The sequence below is a fragment of the Salvelinus alpinus genome, chromosome 25 (genome assembly GCF_045679555.1).
Source record: "Salvelinus alpinus chromosome 25, SLU_Salpinus.1, whole genome shotgun sequence".
NCBI classification, from domain to species: Eukaryota; Metazoa; Chordata; class Actinopteri; order Salmoniformes; family Salmonidae; genus Salvelinus; species Salvelinus alpinus.
In genome coordinates this window covers 46,458,782-46,477,722 of record NC_092110.1, presented here as the reverse complement: position 1 = coordinate 46,477,722, position 18,941 = coordinate 46,458,782, and the positions used below count along the sequence as shown (strand labels likewise).

The 18,941-nt window shown below is 49.4% G+C and overlaps 1 protein-coding gene across 3 annotated transcripts in view; it reads left to right on the top strand.

Annotated features, from left to right (window-relative positions):
* Positions 1-15,668, top strand: part of LOC139554038 (M-phase inducer phosphatase 1-like) — a 30,903-nt gene extending 15,235 nt beyond the window's left edge. For 2 of the 3 annotated variants that reach the window (XM_071366937.1, XM_071366936.1), the window contains 3 exons: positions 1,593-1,754; positions 3,298-3,648; positions 15,366-15,662. In XM_071366937.1, the coding sequence (XP_071223038.1) occupies positions 1,593-1,754; positions 3,298-3,648; positions 15,366-15,506 (654 nt within the window). In that variant the 3' untranslated portion in view covers positions 15,507-15,662. Of the gene's footprint in view, positions 1-1,592; positions 1,755-3,297; positions 3,649-15,365 lie in introns of all 3 variants that reach the window. The other variant, XM_071366939.1, reaches the window with a different exon arrangement.
* The last annotated feature ends 3,273 nt before the right edge of the window (positions 15,669-18,941 follow it).

The following is an 18,941-nucleotide window of genomic DNA, read 5'->3' as shown; positions in this document are numbered from 1 at the left end:
ATTGGTCACATGGTTAGCAGATGGTATTGGTCACATGGTTAGCAGATGGTATTGGTCACATGGTTAGCAGATGGTATTGGTCACATGGTTAGCAGATGTTATTGGTCACATGGTTAGCAGATGTTATTGGTCACATGGTTAGCAGATGTTATTGGTCACATGGTTAGCAGATGTTATTGGTCACATGGTTAGCAGATGTTATTGGTCACATGGTTAGCAGATGTTATTGGTCACATACACATGGTTAGCAGATGTTATTGGTCACATGGTTAGCAGATGTTATTGGTCACATGGTTAGCAGATGTTATTGGTCACATGGTTAGCAGATGTTATTGGTCACATGGTTAGCAGATGTTATTGGTCACATGGTTAGCAGATGTTATTGCGAGTGGAGCAAAATGCTTGTCCAGGTAAAAGAATGATCCCTTATTGATGTCACTTGTTAAATCCATTTCAATCAGTGTAGATGATGGAGGAGTGTTTAAGTGCCTTTGAACGGGGTATGGTAGTAGGTGCCAGACGCACCGGTTTGTGTCAAGAACTGCAACGCTGCTGGGTTTTTCACACTCAACAGTTTCCCGTGTGTGTGTCAAGAATGGTTCACCACCCAAAGGACATCCAGCCAACTGGACACAGCTGTGGGAAGCATTGGAGTCAACATGGGCCAGCATCTCTGTGGAACGCTTTCCACACCATTGTAGAGTCCATGCCCTGACGAATTGAGGCTGTTCTGAGGGCAAAAGGGGGAGCAACTCAATATTATGTGTGCCTAATGTTCTGTACACTCAGTGTGGTATTTTACATTACAAATGTACATTTTTCTTCTACTTTGTTATTAGAGTCTTTTGTGTAGATCGTTATAAACAAGATAAATGATAAAATCGATTTCAATCCCACTTTGTAACACAACAAAATGTGGAAAATGTCTAGAGTTGTGAATACAATCTACAGTACCAACTCCTGCTGTTATTCTACATGAGCCCCTGAAATAACCACCCCTCTCTCTCTGTCTCTCTCTCTCTCTCTCTGTCTCTGTCTCTCTCTCTGTCTCTGTCTCTCTCTCTGTCTCTCTCTCTCTCTCTCTCTGTCTCTGTCTCTGTCTCTCTCTCTCTCTCTCTGTCTGTCTCTGTCTCTGTCTCTCTCTCTGTCTCTGTCTCTCTCTGTCTCTCTCTCTCTCTGTCTCTCTCTCTCTCTCTCTGTCTCTGTCTCTCTCTGTCTCTGTCTCTCTCTGTCTCTCTCTCTCTCTGTCTCTGTCTCTCTCTCTCTCTCTCTCTCTCTCTCTCTCTCTCTCTCTCTCTCTCTGTCTCTCTCTCTCTCTCTGTCTCTCTCTCTCTCTCTCTCTCTCTCTCTCTCTCTCTGTCTCTCTCTCTCTCTCTCTGTCTCTCTCTCTCTCTCTCTCTGTCTCTCTCTGTCTCTGTCTCTCTCTCTCTCTGTCTCTCTCTCTCTCTGTCTCTCTCTCTCTCTCTCTCTCTCTCTCTGTCTCTCTCTGTCTCTGTCTCTCTCTCTCTCTCTCTCTCTGTCTCTGTCTCTCTCTCTGTCTCTCTCTCTGTCTCTGTCTCTGTCTCTCTCTGTCTCTGTCTCTCTCTATCCAGGTATGTTCTGAGCGTCACCTACAGCGCTCCAAATCTTTCTGTAACCACACCGAGATTGAGAAGCTGCTGGATAAGGAGCTGATTGGAGATTTCACCAAACCCTTTGCCCTATCTACCGTGGAGGGAAAACACCAGGACCTCAAATACATCACTCCTGAGATGGTGAGGGACAATCACCCTTTCATTTCTTCACCACTATAGTTTGGCTTGTTCTATCCCTTTACCTGAGATGGTGAGGAACAGTGTTTAGCTGTATCTCCCCCCCCCCCCAAAAATGAAACATGATAACATTTTACATGGTATCAGCCACAGGAGGTTAGTGGCACCTTTTTAATTGGGAGGACGGGCTCGTGGTAATGGCTTGAGTGGATATACATCACACACACGGTTGCCATGTGTTTGCCATTCCATTCGCTCAGTTCTCTGGGGGTCATCCTCCCAGAGGAAAAATATAGGTAGGTTTTCATTCAATTTGGCGAAAGACTTTCATGCGACTATTCTAAAATCTATATAAAACAATATGTGGAATTATAATTATAACCACCAGAGATGTATTTACGTCAAATGGACTTGTTGCGGATAAAAGGCTGTGCGTGATGACATATTGTTCATGCTGCTTAAAGCTCTATTCAAACCCTGACGTATTAATATGCTTTAGAATGACATCTAGTCGAGAGGATCTATAACCTGGGACTAACCTGTCTGTCTGTTCCTCAGATGGTGTCCGCTCTGAGCGGCCAGCTGGATCATCTATAACCTGGGACTAACCTGTCTGTCTGTTCCTCAGATGGTGTCCGCTCTGAGCGGCCAGCTGGATCATCTATAACCTGGGACTAACCTGTCTGTCTGTTCCTCAGATGGTGTCCGCTCTGAGCGGCCAGCTGGATCATCTATAACCTGGGACTAACCTGTCTGTCTGTTCCTCAGATGGTGTCCGCTCTGAGCGGCCAGCTGGATCATCTAGTCGAGTGGATCTATAACCTGGGACTAACCTGTCTGTCTGTTCCTCAGATGGTGTCCGCTCTGAGCGGCCAGCTGGATCATCTATAACCTGGGACTAACCTGTCTGTCTGTTCCTCAGATGGTGTCCGCTCTGAGCGGCCAGCTGGATCATCTATAACCTGGGACTAACCTGTCTGTCTGTTCCTCAGATGGTGTCCGCTCTGAGCGGCCAGCTGGATCATCTATAACCTGGGACTAACCTGTCTGTCTGTTCCTCAGATGGTGTCCGCTCTGAGCGGCCAGCTGGATCATCTATAACCTGGGACTAACCTGTCTGTCTGTTCCTCAGATGGTGTCCGCTCTGAGCGGCCAGCTGGATCATCTATAACCTGGGACTAACCTGTCTGTCTGTTCCTCAGATGGTGTCCGCTCTGAGCGGCCAGCTGGATCATCTATAACCTGGGACTAACCTGTCTGTCTGTTCCTCAGATGGTGTCCGCTCTGAGCGGCCAGCTGGATCATCTATAACCTGGGACTAACCTGTCTGTCTTCCTCAGATGGTGTCCGCTCTGAGCGGCCAGCTGGATCATCTATAACCTGGGACTAACCTGTCTGTCTGTTCCTCAGATGGTGTCCGCTCTGAGCGGCCAGCTGGATCATCTATAACCTGGGACTAACCTGTCTGTCTTCCTCAGATGGTGTCCGCTCTGAGCGGCCAGCTGGATCATCTATAACCTGGGACTAACCTGTCTGTCTTCCTCAGATGGTGTCCGCTCTGAGCGGCCAGCTGGATCATCTAGTCGAGAGGATCGTGGTGATTGACTGTCGCTACCCGTACGAGTTTGAGGGGGGCCACATCAAAGGAGCCCTGAACCTTCACCAGGAGGAGCAGGTAGAGGAGTACCTCCTACGCACCCCCATCGCCCCCCTCTCCCCTGACCGCAGGGTCCTCCTCGTCTTCCACTGTGAGTTCTCCTCAGAGCGAGGGCCCGGGATGTGTCGTTTCGTACGTAGGAGGGACAGGACGATGAACGAGTACGAGTACCCTAACCTGCACTACCCAGAACTCTACGTCCTCAAGGGAGGCTACCAAGAGTTCTTCCGTCACTTCCGGGTAAAACACACTGCACAATCATAGATGACTGAAAACGTTTTGATCTCTAGACATGGAATCAGAGGTTATTGAAATTATCATTAATATATTTTATTTCTATAACAAAAGACATGCAGTTAAAATGCAGCGTTAGCAAGGGGCCGCAGCGTTGGCGTTTACTCACACGTGTTCAATGTATTTGCGTCAATAGTGTCAACGCAACGATGTATAAAGTAAAAAAATAATAAAGATTAAAAAAAGAAAAAAAGAATAACAACTATAAAATGGTAACCGTCAATATTAGAATATAATAAATATAAGAGGCTGAACACGGAGAATATAACTGTCATCCTCACCATTACATCGGTACTACAACTACCATCATTAGTAGTAACTCTTTACTATGCAGACGTTAGTATTCCCTCAGGCTGTGGCAGGCAAATACATATTTGGCTGCAAGAGGAGCCGTTTCTCCTTCGCCCATGAGTATTTTTAGTTTTTCCTCTGGGTTTAATAAGTTAACATTTTGAATAAATGTAGTAATTTCTTGGTGAGGAATATTTCTCACAGTAAAGGAGAAAGTGCATCTCTGTTTCTACCTCCCCTGTCGTGCAGTGACCACATACACGCTCCTCTTTAGGTTGCCAGGTCTTTTTATGTCTGCCGGTTTCTATTGCCAATCGGTGGTCACTCAGCCTGTACTTGGTAAGGATCTGTCTCTGCTTCGTGTCTCTGACAGAGTAGAGATAATTAGCCAGGTGGTCACTCAGCCTGTACTTGGTAAGGATCTGTCTCTGCTTCGTGTCTCTGACAGAGTAGAGATAATCAGCCAGGTGGTCACTCAGCCTGTACTTGGTAAGGATCTGTCTCTGCTTCGTGTCTCTGACAGAGTAGAGATAATCAGCCAGGTGGTCACTCAGCCTGTACTTGGTAAGGATCTGTCTCTGCTTCGTATCTCTGACAGAGTAGAGATAATCAGCCAAGTCATATTCTCTGTTTAGGGTCAGATAGCAATTTAGTCGGCTTTTGGATTTTTCGTTTTTCCACAGTTGTAAATATGAGTCCTTTGATTGGGTCATGATTTGGGGTTGGTTTGGGTTGGTGAACTGAGCCTCAGAACCAGCTGGCTGACTGCTGTCCTGAGGCTCTATGGGGTTGGTTTGGGTTAGTGAACTGAGCCTCAGAACCAGCTGGCTGACTGCTGTCCTGAGGCTCTATGGGGTTGGTTTGGGTTGGTGAACTGAGCCTCAGAACCAGCTGGCTGACTGCTGTCCTGAGGCTCTATGGGGTTGGTTTGGGTTGGTGAACTGAGCCTCAGAACCAGCTGGCTGACTGCTGTCCTGAGGCTCTATGGGGTTGGTTTGGGTTGGTGAACTGAGCCTCAGAACCAGCTGGCTGACTGCTGTCCTGAGGCTCTATGGGGTTGGTTTGGGTTGGTGAACTGAGCCTCAGAACCAGCTGGCTGACTGCTGTCCTGAGGCTCTATGGGGTTGGTTTGGGTTAGTGAACTGAGCTTCAGAACCAGCTGGCTGAGGGGACTCTTCTCTTGTTTCATCTCTTGACATTGTAGAGCTGTGTGATGGAATGTTTTGGGGTCACTTGTTTTTAGATGCTTGTAAAATGTGATGTCTCTTTTTCTTCTATTTGAATGAGGGGTTTTGGCCCAATTCTGCTCTACATGAGTTATTTGGAGGTTTTCCTTTGTACTTCCAACACAGTCTGGCAAAAATAAATAATTCTCTCTACTATTATTTTGACATTTCACATTCTTAAAATAAAGTGGTGATCCTAACTGACCAAAGACAGGGAATGTTTACTAGGATTAAATGTCAGGAATTGTGTAAAACTGAGTTTAAATGTATTTGGATAGGGTGTATGTAAACTTCCGACTACAACTGTACTTATGGAGCTGCCTCCTACTGATTCGTTTTTCAAAACATATTTCGCTTTATCTGGGACGCTAAACCAGACAAATTACAGCGTGTCTATCTTTATAATGAATATGAATTGGGTGGGTTGAGATTATTAAATATAAAAGCACTAAACCCTCTCTAAAAGCTTCAGTCATTCAAAAGTTTTATTTGAACCCTAAATGGTTCTCAAGTAGATTACTAAGAAAAGCTCATCCATTGTTTAAAAATGGCCTCTTTGCCTCTGTGCAGATTGCCATGTCTCATTCTCAATTAATTAAAAACCATACTGTTTTTTTCAAAGTAACTATCTGTTTTTCAAACAAGCATTGCAGAGCTGGTTACAATTTCATCCCCCTGAAAAGAGAGAACAAATATTATGACCGAACGCAATGTGCTGTTTGATAAAATACCTGTATTTATGGGAAAGATGTTTGAAAAGGGTATTTTATTCTTAAATGATATTGTACATTGGAATGGTAGAGTTATGTCCTTCATGGAGTTATCAGAATTGTACGGGAAGGTCTCCTCAATCCAGGAGTACAACCAATTGATTACAGCATTACCCCAAAACTGGAGCAGGCGGGAGGAGGAAGGGAACCTGTCTGTCTGCCCAATATAAAGGATCAAAACTGGCGGAGGATTAAAAATAGCATCAATAGGAAAGTAAACCAGTTTCATTTGAGGACCAGGATGTTGACAACTGTGCCATACAGATTGCAACATAGTCTGTGAGAGATTTTTGATGCACCGATTCCATGGTACAGGGTATGTGAGTTGATATATAAACTAACGCAAGATTCAAGATGTGCTTTTCAGCTAAAATGATTGTATAGAATTCTTGCCCCCAACAAAATGTAGAATATTTGGGGCATAAAATCATGGAAGCTCTGCAGATTTTGTTGTTAGGATACAGAATCAATAGACCATTTATTTTGGTATTGCCCTCAGGTAGCCTGTTTCTGGTCTCAGGTTCAGGAATGGCTGAAAATGCTTAGCATTGATCTGAAATTCACCCTGTAAATAGTACTGTTAGGAGATCTGGAGAGGCCGGGTCAGTCAATTACTAATATACTAATACTCTTAGTAAATGTAGTTATCTTCAACTCGTAATCTGTGCATTGTATTCACTTAGATTGGCAGGTTGGTTGGTATGTCAGACTCTGTCCCTCATCTTATGGCAGGCAGCAATGTAGTGCGCTGCCAACCCACAGCTCTCTGCGTCCTCCCCCAACAGGACGGGTAGCCTATCCTCATCAGAGAGGTCTTTGAAACCTTGAATAAGGGTTTCACATTTGGGGAAATTACACTCTAATTATAAATCTGAAATTTTGTCAGGAAATGCAGCTCTGTCTCAGGTTCTGCTGTGGTGCAGTGGTTGCACGCCCTTTCCTTTTACAGGAAGTCAGGTTTTCATGTGTCTACCTTTCTCAATGGAAAGACTTTGCTCACTGAGCCTGTACTTCTCATCACTAATCATGGTCAAATAGTTAGCCACGGTTTACTGTTGATTTAGGGCCAGATAGCACTGCATCATGGTCAAATAGTTAGCCACGGTTTACTGTTGATTTAGGGCCAGATAGCACTGCATCATGGTCAAATAGTTAGCCACGGGTCTACTGTTGATTTAGGGCCAGATAGCACTGCATCATGGTCAAATAGTTAGCCACGGGTCTACTGTTGATTTAGGGCCAGATAGCACTGCATCATGGTCAAATAGTTAGCCACGGGTCTACTGTTGATTTAGGGCCAGATAGCACTGCATCATGGTCAAATAGTTAGCCACGGTCTACTGTTGATTTAGGGCCAGATAGCACTGCATCATGGTCAAATAGTTAGCCACGGTCTACTGTTGATTTAGGGCCAGATAGCACTGCATCATGGTCAAATAGTTAGCCACGGTGTACTGTTGATTTAGGGCCAGATAGCACTGCATCATGGTCAAATAGTTAGCCACGGTGTACTGTTGATTTAGGGCCAGATAGCACTGCATCATGGTCAAATAGTTAGCCACGGGTCTACTGTTGATTTAGGGCCAGATAGCACTGCATCATGGTCAAATAGTTAGCCACGGTGTACTGTTGATTTAGGGCCAGATAGCACTGCATCATGGTCAAATAGTTAGCAACGGGTCTACTGTTGATTTAGGGCCAGATAGCACTGCATCATGGTCAAATAGTTAGCCACGGGTCTACTGTTGATTTAGGGCCAGATAGCACTGCATCATGGTCAAATAGTTAGCCACGGTGTACTGTTGATTTAGGGCCAGATAGCACTGCATCATGGTCAAATAGTTAGCCACGGTGTACTGTTGATTTAGGGCCAGACAGCACTGCATCATGGTCAAATAGTTAGCCACGGTGTACTGTTGATTTAGGGCCAGACAGCACTGCATCATGGTCAAATAGTTAGCCACGGTGTACTGTTGATTTAGGGCCAGATAGCACTGCATCATGGTCAAATAGTTAGCCACGGTCTACTGTTGATTTAGGGCCAGACAGCACTGCATCATGGTCAAATAGTTAGCCACGGTGTACTGTTGATTTAGGGCCAGACAGCACTGCATCATGGTCAAATAGTTAGCCACGGTCTACTGTTGATTTAGGGCCAGATAGCACTGCATCATGGTCAAATAGTTAGCCACGGTGTACTGTTGATTTAGGGCCAGATAGCACTGCATCAGGGACAAATAGTTAGCCACGGTCTACTGTTGATTTAGGGCCAGATAGCACTGCATCATGGTCAAATAGTTAGCCACGGTCTACTGTTGATTTAGGGCCAGATAACACTGCATCATGGTCAAATAGTTAGCCACGGTGTACTGTTGATTTAGGGCCAGATAGCACTGCATCATGGTCAAATAGTTAGCCACGGTGTACTGTTGATTTAGGGCCAGATAGCACTGCATCAGGGACAAATAGTTAGCCACGGGTCTACTGTTGATTTAGGGCCAGATAGCACTGCATCATGGTCAAATAGTTAGCCACGGTGTACTGTTGATTTAGGGCCAGATAGCACTGCATCAGGGACAAATAGTTAGCCACGGTGTACTGTTGATTTAGGGCCAGATAGCACTGAGTTTTGCTTTGTGCTTGTGTTTCCCAATAAGTAATGTAGTTTTATTTTGACTGTTGTAATTTGTTTTATTCTGATTGATTGGATGTTCTGGTCCTGAGGCTTCAGTGTGTTAGTAGAACAGGTTAGTGAATTCAGCCCCGGGACCAGCTGGATGAGGGGACTGAGGCTTCAGTGTGTTAGTAGAACAGGTTAGTGAACTCAGCCCCGGGACCAGCTGGATGAGGGGACTGAGGCTTCAGTGTGTTAGTAGAACAGGTTAGTGAACTCAGCCCCGGGACCAGCTGGATGAGGGGACTGATGCTTCAGTGTGTTAGTAGAACAGGTTAGTGAACTCAGCCCCGGGACCAGCTGGATGAGGGGACTGAGGCTTCAGTGTGTTAGTAGAACAGGTTAGTGAACTCAGCCCCGGGACCAGCTGGATGAGGGGACTGAGGCTTCAGTGTGTTAGTAGAACAGGTTAGTGAACTCAGGCCCGGGACCAGCTGGATGAGGGGACTGAGGCTTCAGTGTGTTAGTAGAACAGGTTAGTGAACTCAGCCCCGGGACCAGCTGGATGAGGGGACTGAGGCTTCAGTGTGTTAGTAGAACAGGTTAGTGAACTCAGCCCCAGGACCAGCTGGATGAGGGGACTGAGGCTTCAGTGTGTTAGTAGAACAGGTTAGTGAACTCAGTCCCAGGACCAGCTGGATGAGGGGACTGAGGCTTCAGTGTGTTAGTAGAACAGGTTAGTGAACTCAGGACCAGCTGGATGAGGGGACTGAGGCTTCAGTGTGTTAGTGGAACAGGTTAGTGAACTCAGGACCAGCTGGATGAGGGGACTGAGGCTTCAGTGTGTTAGTGGAACAGGTTAGTGAATTCAGCCCCGGGACCAGCTGGATGAGGGGACTGAGGCTTCAGTGTGTTAGTAGAACAGGTTAGTGAACTCAGCCTCAGGACCAGCTGGATGAGGGGACTGAGGCTTCAGTGTGTTAGTAGAACAGGTTAGTGAACTCAGTCCCAGGACCAGCTGGATGAGGGGACTGAGGCTTCAGTGTGTTAGTAGAACAGGTTAGTGAACTCAGCCTCAGGACCAGCTGGATGAGGGGACTGAGGCTTCAGTGTGTTAGTAGAACAGGTTAGTGAATTCAGCCCCGGGACCAGCTGGATGAGGGGACTGAGGCTTCAGTGTGTTAGTAGAACAGGTTAGTGAACTCAGCCTCAGGACCAGCTGGATGAGGGGACTGAGGCTTCAGTGTGTTAGTAGAACAGGTTAGTGAACTCAGCCCCGGGACCAGCTGGATGAGGGGACTGAGGCTTCAGTGTGTTAGTAGAACAGGTTAGTGAACTCAGCCCCGGGACCAGCTGGATGAGGGGACTGATGCTTCAGTGTGTTAGTAGAACAGGTTAGTGAACTCAGCCCCGGGACCAGCTGGATGAGGGGACTGAGGCTTCAGTGTGTTAGTAGAACAGGTTAGTGAACTCAGCCCCGGGACCAGCTGGATGAGGGGACTGAGGCTTCAGTGTGTTAGTAGAACAGGTTAGTGAACTCAGCCCCGGGACCAGCTGGATGAGGGGACTGAGGCTTCAGTGTGTTAGTAGAACAGGTTAGTGAACTCAGGACCAGCTGGATGAGGGGACTGAGGCTTCAGTGTGTTAGTGGAACAGGTTAGTGAACTCAGGACCAGCTGGATGAGGGGACTGAGGCTTCAGTGTGTTAGTGGAACAGGTTAGTGAATTCAGCCCCGGGACCAGCTGGATGAGGGGACTGAGGCTTCAGTGTGTTAGTAGAACAGGTTAGTGAACTCAGCCTCAGGACCAGCTGGATGAGGGGACTGAGGCTTCAGTGTGTTAGTAGAACAGGTTAGTGAACTCAGTCCCAGGACCAGCTGGATGAGGGGACTGAGGCTTCAGTGTGTTAGTAGAACAGGTTAGTGAACTCAGCCTCAGGACCAGCTGGATGAGGGGACTGAGGCTTCAGTGTGTTAGTAGAACAGGTTAGTGAATTCAGCCCCGGGACCAGCTGGATGAGGGGACTGAGGCTTCAGTGTGTTAGTGGAACAGGTTAGTGAATTCAGCCCCGGGACCAGCTGGATGAGGGGACTGAGGCTTCAGTGTGTTAGTAGAACAGGTTAGTGAACTCAGCCTCAGGACCAGCTGGATGAGGGGACTGAGGCTTCAGTGTGTTAGTAGAACAGGTTAGTGAACTCAGTCCCAGGACCAGCTGGATGAGGGGACTGAGGCTTCAGTGTGTTAGTAGAACAGGTTAGTGAACTCAGCCTCAGGACCAGCTGGATGAGGGGACTGAGGCTTCAGTGTGTTAGTAGAACAGGTTAGTGAATTCAGCCCCGGGACCAGCTGGATGAGGGGACTGAGGCTTCAGTGTGTTAGTAGAACAGGTTAGTGAACTCAGCCTCAGGACCAGCTGGATGAGGGGACTGAGGCTTCAGTGTGTTAGTAGAACAGGTTAGTGAACTCAGCCCCGGGACCAGCTGGATGAGGGGACTGAGGCTTCAGTGTGTTAGTAGAACAGGTTAGTGAACTCAGCCCCGGGACCAGCTGGATGAGGGGACTGATGCTTCAGTGTGTTAGTAGAACAGGTTAGTGAACTCAGCCCCGGGACCAGCTGGATGAGGGGACTGAGGCTTCAGTGTGTTAGTAGAACAGGTTAGTGAACTCAGCCCCGGGACCAGCTGGATGAGGGGACTGAGGCTTCAGTGTGTTAGTAGAACAGGTTAGTGAACTCAGCCCCGGGACCAGCTGGATGAGGGGACTGAGGCTTCAGTGTGTTAGTAGAACAGGTTAGTGAACTCAGGACCAGCTGGATGAGGGGACTGAGGCTTCAGTGTGTTAGTGGAACAGGTTAGTGAACTCAGGACCAGCTGGATGAGGGGACTGAGGCTTCAGTGTGTTAGTGGAACAGGTTAGTGAATTCAGCCCCGGGACCAGCTGGATGAGGGGACTGAGGCTTCAGTGTGTTAGTAGAACAGGTTAGTGAACTCAGCCTCAGGACCAGCTGGATGAGGGGACTGAGGCTTCAGTGTGTTAGTAGAACAGGTTAGTGAACTCAGTCCCAGGACCAGCTGGATGAGGGGACTGAGGCTTCAGTGTGTTAGTAGAACAGGTTAGTGAACTCAGCCTCAGGACCAGCTGGATGAGGGGACTGAGGCTTCAGTGTGTTAGTAGAACAGGTTAGTGAATTCAGCCCCGGGACCAGCTGGATGAGGGGACTGAGGCTTCAGTGTGTTAGTAGAACAGGTTAGTGAACTCAGCCTCAGGACCAGCTGGATGAGGGGACTGAGGCTTCAGTGTGTTAGTAGAACAGGTTAGTGAACTCAGCCCCGGGACCAGCTGGATGAGGGGACTGAGGCTTCAGTGTGTTAGTAGAACAGGTTAGTGAACTCAGCCCCGGGACCAGCTGGATGAGGGGACTGATGCTTCAGTGTGTTAGTAGAACAGGTTAGTGAACTCAGCCCCGGGACCAGCTGGATGAGGGGACTGAGGCTTCAGTGTGTTAGTAGAACAGGTTAGTGAACTCAGCCCCGGGACCAGCTGGATGAGGGGACTGAGGCTTCAGTGTGTTAGTAGAACAGGTTAGTGAACTCAGCCCCGGGACCAGCTGGATGAGGGGACTGAGGCTTCAGTGTGTTAGTAGAACAGGTTAGTGAACTCAGTCCCAGGACCAGCTGGATGAGGGGACTGATGCTTCAGTGTGTTAGTAGAACAGGTTAGTGAACTCAGGACCAGCTGGATGAGGGGACTGAGGCTTCAGTGTGTTAGTGGAACAGGTTAGTGAACTCAGGACCAGCTGGATGAGGGGACTGAGGCTTCAGTGTTTTAGTAGAACAGGTTTGTGAACTCAGGACCAGCTGGATAAGGGGACTGAGGCTTCAGTGTGTTAGTAGAACAGGTTTGTGAACTCAGGACCAGCTGGATGAGGGGACTGAGGCTTCAGTGTGTTAGTAGAACAGGTTAGTGAACTCAGCCCCAGGACCAGCTGGATGAACGGACTGAGGCTTCAGTGTGTTAGTAGAACAGGTTAGTGAACTCAGCCCCAGGACCAGCTGGATGAGGGGACTGAGGCTTCAGTGTGTTAGTAGAACAGGTTAGTGAACTCAGCCCCAGGACCAGCTGGATGAGGGGACTGAGGCTTCAGTGTGTTAGTAGAACAGGTTAGTGAACTCAGCCTCAGGACCAGCTGGATGAGGGGACTGAGGCTTCAGTGTGTTAGTGGAACAGGTTAGTGAACTCAGGACCAGCTGGATGAGGGGACTGAGGCTTCAGTGTGTTAGTAGAACAGGTTAGTGAACTCAGCCTCAGGACCAGCTGGATGAGGGGACTGAGGCTTCAGTGTGTTAGTAGAACAGGTTAGTGAACTCAGCCCCAGGACTAGCTGGATGAAGGGACTGAGACTTCAGTGTGTTAGTAGAACAGGTTAGTAAACTCAGCCCCAGGACCAGCTGGATGAGGGGACTGAGGCTTCAGTGTGTTAGTAGACCAGGTTTGTGAACTCAGGACCAGCTGGATGAGGGGACTGAGGCTTCAGTGTGTTAGTAGGACAGGTTAGTGAACTCAGCCTCAGGACCAGCTGGATGAGGGGACTGAGGCTTCAGTGTGTTAGTAGAACAGGTTAGTGAACTCAGCCCCAGGACCAGCTGGATGAGGGGACTGAGGCTTCAGTGTGTTAGTAGACCAGGTTTGTGAACTCAGGACCAGCTGGATGAGGGGACTGAGGCTTCAGTGTGTTAGTAGAACAGGTTAGTGAACACAGCCCCAGGACCAGCTGGATGAGGGGACTGAGGCTTCAGTGTGTTAGTAGAACAGGTTAGTGAACTCAGGACCAGCTGGATGAGGGGACTGAGGCTTCAGTGTGTTAGTAGAACAGGTTAGTGAACTCAGCCTCAGGACCAGCTGGATGAGGGGACTGAGTCTTCAGTGTGTTAGTAGAACAGGTTAGTGAACTCAGCCCCAGGACTAGCTGGATGAAGGGACTGAGACTTCAGTGTGTTAGTAGAACAGGTTTGTGAACTCAGCCCCAGGACCAGCTGGATGAGGGGACTGAGGCTTCAGTGTGTTAGTAGAACAGGTTTGTGAACTCAGCCCCAGGACCAGCTGGATGAGGGGACTGAGGCTTCAGTGTGTTGGTAGAACAGGTTAGTGAACTCAGCCCCAGGACCAGCTGGATGAGGGGACTGAGGCTTCAGTGTGTTAGTAGAACAGGTTTGTGAACTCAGCCTCAGGACCAGCTGGATGAGGGGACTGAGGCTTCAGTGTGTTAGTGGAACAGGTTAGTGAACTCAGGACCAGCTGGATGAGGGGACTGAGGCTTCAGTGTGTTAGTAGAACAGGTTAGTGAACTCAGCCCCAGGACCAGCTGGATGAGGGGACTGAGGCTTCAGTGTGTTAGTAGAACAGGTTAGTGAACTCAGCCTCAGGACCAGCTGGATGAGGGGACTGAGGCTTCAGTGTGTTAGTAGAACAGGTTAGTGAACTCAGCCCCAGGACCAGCTGGATGAGGGGACTGAGGCTTCAGTGTGTTAGTAGAACAGGTTAGTGAACTCAGCCCCAGGACTAGCTGGATGAAGGGACTGAGACTTCAGTGTGTTAGTAGAACAGGTTAGTAAACTCAGCCCCAGGACCAGCTGGATGAGGGGACTGAGGCTTCAGTGTGTTAGTAGAACAGGTTAGTGAACTCAGCCTCAGGACCAGCTGGATGAGGGGACTGAGGCTTCAGTGTGTTAGTAGAACAGGTTAGTGAACTCAGCCCCAGGACCAGCTGGATGAGGGGACTGAGGCTTCAGTGTGTTAGTAGACCAGGTTTGTGAACTCAGGACCAGCTGGATGAGGGGACTGAGGCTTCAGTGTGTTAGTAGAACAGGTTAGTGAACTCAGCCCCGGGACCAGCTGGATGAGGGGACTGAGGCTTCAGTGTGTTAGTAGAACAGGTTAGTGAACTCAGCCCAGGACCAGCTGGATGAGGGGACTGAGGCTTCAGTGTGTTAGTAGAACAGGTTAGTGAACTCAGCCCCAGGACTAGCTGGATGAAGGGACTGAGACTTCAGTGTGTTAGTAGAACAGGTTTGTGAACTCAGCCCCAGGACCAGCTGGATGAGGGGACTGAGGCTTCAGTGTGTTAGTAGAACAGGTTTGTGAACTCAGCCCCAGGACCAGCTGGATGAGGGGACTGAGGCTTCAGTGTGTTGGTAGAACAGGTTAGTGAACTCAGCCCCAGGACCAGCTGGATGAGGGGACTGAGGCTTCAGTGTGTTAGTAGAACAGGTTTGTGAACTCAGCCCCAGGACCAGCTGGATGAGGGGACTATTTCCTTTGCTCAGCTCTTGGCATTGCAGGGCTTGGTAATGATATGAGAGGGGGGTCACTGTATTTTAGATGTTTCCAAAACGTGATTTCTCTTTTTTGAGTTTTTATTATCCGTGGATATTGGCCTAATTCTGCCCTGCATGCAGGGTTTCAATTGGGTGAAATCTTGTTTTGTAAGTGGACCCCTCACCTCGCTGACATAAAGCGCAATTGGTTCAATGACGCATTCAATTAGTTTTAGCCAAATGGTAAAAGGTATTTCAATTTGAATGTGTTTTTTAATTGCTTAGAATCCCCTGCATGCTTTCTCTGTTCATTCCCTGCCTCATGAAGGTGACCAGTTCAACTCAGTTATTCTCTCTCAATTCACTTCACTTTATTGGCCTGATGTAGCAATGTACATATTGCCAAAGCTGTCTGGCTGTATGTTGTAACTGGTCTCTCTGTGTGTAGATGCAGTGTGAGCCCCAGGGGTACCGACCCATGCACCACCAGGACTTTAAAGAGGACCTGAGGAAGTTCAGACTGAAGAGCAGGACCTGGGCTGGGGAGCGCAGCAAGAGAGAACTGTACAGCAGACTGAAGAAGCTGTAACCCTACTGCCCCCCCCTGTAACCCTACTGCCCCCCCCCCACCTCCCCCCTGTAACCCTACTGCCCCCCCCTGTAACCCTACTGCCCCCCCCTGTAACCCTACTGCCCCCCCTGTAACCCTACTGCCCCCCCCTGTAACCCTACTGCCCCCCCCCCCTGTAACCCTACTGCCCCCCCCCCCTGTAACCCTACTGTCCCCCCCCTGTAACCCTACTGCCCTCCCCCTGTAACCCTACTGCCCTCCCCCCTGTAACCCTACTGCCCCCCTCCCTGTAACCCTACTGCCCCCCCCCCTGTAACCCTACTGCCCTCCCCCCTGTAACCCTACTGCCCCCCTCCCTGTAACCCTACTGCCCCCCTCCCTGTAACCCTACTGCCCCCCTCCCTGTAACCCTACTGCCCCCCTCCCTGTAACCCTGCCCTACTGCCCCCCCCCCCCCCCCCGTAACCCTACTCCCCCCCTGCCCCCCTCCCTGTAACCCTACTGCCCCCCCCTGTAACCCTACTGCCCCCCCCTGTAACCCTACTGCCCCCCCCCTGTAACCCTACTGCCCCCCCCTGTAACCCTACTGCCTCCCCCCTGTAACCCTACTGCCCCCCCCCCTGTAACCCTACTGCCCCCCTCCCTGTAACCCTACTGCCCCCCTCCCTGTAACCCTACTCCCCCCCTGCCCCCCTCCCTGTAACCCTACCCTACTGCCCCCCCCCTGTAACCCTGCCCTACTGCCCCCCCCCCCCCCCCCCCCTGTGTACCTACTTCCCCCCCCTGTAACCCTACCCTACTGCCCCCCTCCCTGTAACCCTACCCTACTGCCCCCCCCTGTAACCCTGCCCTACTGCCCCCCCCCCCCCCCTGTGAGCCTACTGCCCCCCCCTGTAACCCTGCTCTACTGCCCCCCCCCCCCCCTGTGAGCCTACTGCCCCCCCCCCCCCTGTGACCCTACTGCCGCCCCTGTGAGCCTACTGCCCCCCCCCCCCCCTGTGAGCCTACTGCCCCCCCCCCTGTGACCCTACTGCCGCCCCTGTGAGCCTACTGCCCCCCCCCCCCGTGAGCCTACTGCCCCCCCCCCCTGTGAGCCTACTGCCCCCCCCCCTGTGACCCTACTGCCGCCCCTGTGACCCTACTGCCGCCCCTGTGAGCCTACTGCCCCCCCCCCCCTGTGACCCTACTGCCGCCCCTGTAACCCTACTGCCCCCCCGTGACCTTACTGCCCCCCCCCCCCCCCGTAACCTTACTGCCCGCCCCCCCCAACCCTGTGACCCTACTGCCCCCCCTTAACTCTACTGCCCCGCCCCCCCCCCCCTCTGTAACCCTACTGCCCCCCCGTAACCCTACTGCCCCGCCCCCCCCCCCTGTAACCCTACTGCCCCCCCCCTGTAACCCTACTGCCCGGGAGGGGTATGTATGTATGTATGTATGTGTATGTACACACCACGGTAAGGGAAGATATAGAAATGCATGTAGTAATGTCTACATTTTGTTTTTACCACATTTATTCTATCAGACAACTTAATGCATTTAAATCATACTATTTGAGCTAAACATATATAAATAAATAAAAATGAAGAATAATTTTTTGAAAGTTCATTACTGTCCACAATACAAAAAAACGCTACTTAAATACTGTCATGTTGTCCTTTCCATTCATTCCCATGGAGGTCTGCTCCAGCCGGGGACTGCCATTATGGCCGACTGCTGGCTTCAAAGCCTCTCAATCAAATGTATTTATATAGCCCTTCTTACATCAGCTAATATCTCGAAGTGCTGTACAGAAACCCAGCCTAAAACCCCAAACAGCAAGCAATGCAGGTGTAGAAGCACGGTGGCTAGGAAAAACTCCCTAGAAAGGCCAAAACCTAGGAAGAAACCTAGAGGAACCAGGCTATGAGGGGTGGCCAGTCCTCTTCTGGCTGTGCCGGGTGGAGATTATAACAGAACATGGCCAAGATGTTCAAATGTTCATAAATGACCAGCAGGGTCAAATATTAATAATCACAGTGGTTGTAGAGGGTGCAACAGGTCAGCACCTCAGGAGTAAATGTCAGTTGGCTTTTCATAGCATCTCTACCGCTCCTGCAAAATGACCTCCAGCAGGCCACAAATGTGCATGTGTCTGCTCAAACGGTCAGAAACAGACTCCATGAGGGTGGTATGAGGGCCCGACGTCCACAGGTGCGGGTTGTGCTCACAGCCCAACACCGTGCAGGACGTTTGGCATTTGCCAGAGAACACCAAGATTGGCAAATTCGCCACTGGCGCCCTGTGCTCTTCACAGATGAAAGCAGGTTCACACTGAGCACATGTGACAGACGTGACAGAGTCTGGAGACGCCGTGGAGAACGTTCTGCTGCCTGCAACATCCTCCAGCATGACCGGTTTGGCGGTGGGTCAGTCATGGTGTGGGGTGGCATTTCTTTGGGGGGCCGCACAGCCCTCCATGTGCTCGCCAGAGGTAGCCTGACTGCCATCAGGTACCGAGATGAGATCCTCAGACTCCTTGTGAGACCATATACTGACACATGCACATTTGTGGCCTGCTGGAGGTCATTTTGCAGGGCTCTGGCAGTGCACCTCCTTGCACAAAGGCGGAGGTAGCGGTCCTGCTGCTGGGTTGCTGCCCTCCTACGGCCTCCTCCACGTCTCCTGATAGGTCCTAAATCATTTCTGGCCTTTAGATTCCTATATTTTTGAACAGCGTGTCATGTTAGCCATTAGCCCTGGCTGCTTGCGAGCTGCCATCTCTCTCTCTCTCAACCACATCCTGTTATTCTGACTCAGCTCCAGATGAGGTCTGCCTTCCTGCTAGCTGCTTCAGAGGAACCATGACTCACTGCAGGTCAGAAATATGGACTGCTGAAACTCCAAGTTGGCTGTGTGGATCATTATAGTTCAGTATTAGTACCGTACGGTATAGTACAGTATAGCATAGTTCATTATAGTTCAGTATAGTATAGTTCAGTACAGTATAGTTCAGTATTAGTACCGTACGGTATAGTACAGTATAGCATAGTTCATTATAGTTCAGTATTAGTACCGTACGGTATAGTACAGTATAGCATAGTTCATTATAGTTCAGTATTAGTACCGTACGGTATAGCATAGTTCATTATAGTTCAGTATTAGTACCGTACGGTATAGTACAGTATAGCATAGTTCAGTAAAGTTCAGCACAGTATAGTTCAGTTCAGTACAGCGCAGTATTGTTCAGTATAGTATATTTCAGTATAGTATATTTCAGTACAGTAGAGTGTAGTACAGTACACCACAGTATAGTAAAGTTCAGTACAGCACAGTATTGTTCAGTAAATTTCAGTACAGTACACCATAGTATAGTTCAGTAATGTTCAGTATAGTTCAGCACAGTGCAGTATTGTTCAGTAAAGTATAGTATAGTACCGTACTGTTCAGTATAGTACAGTAGAGTACAGTATAGTA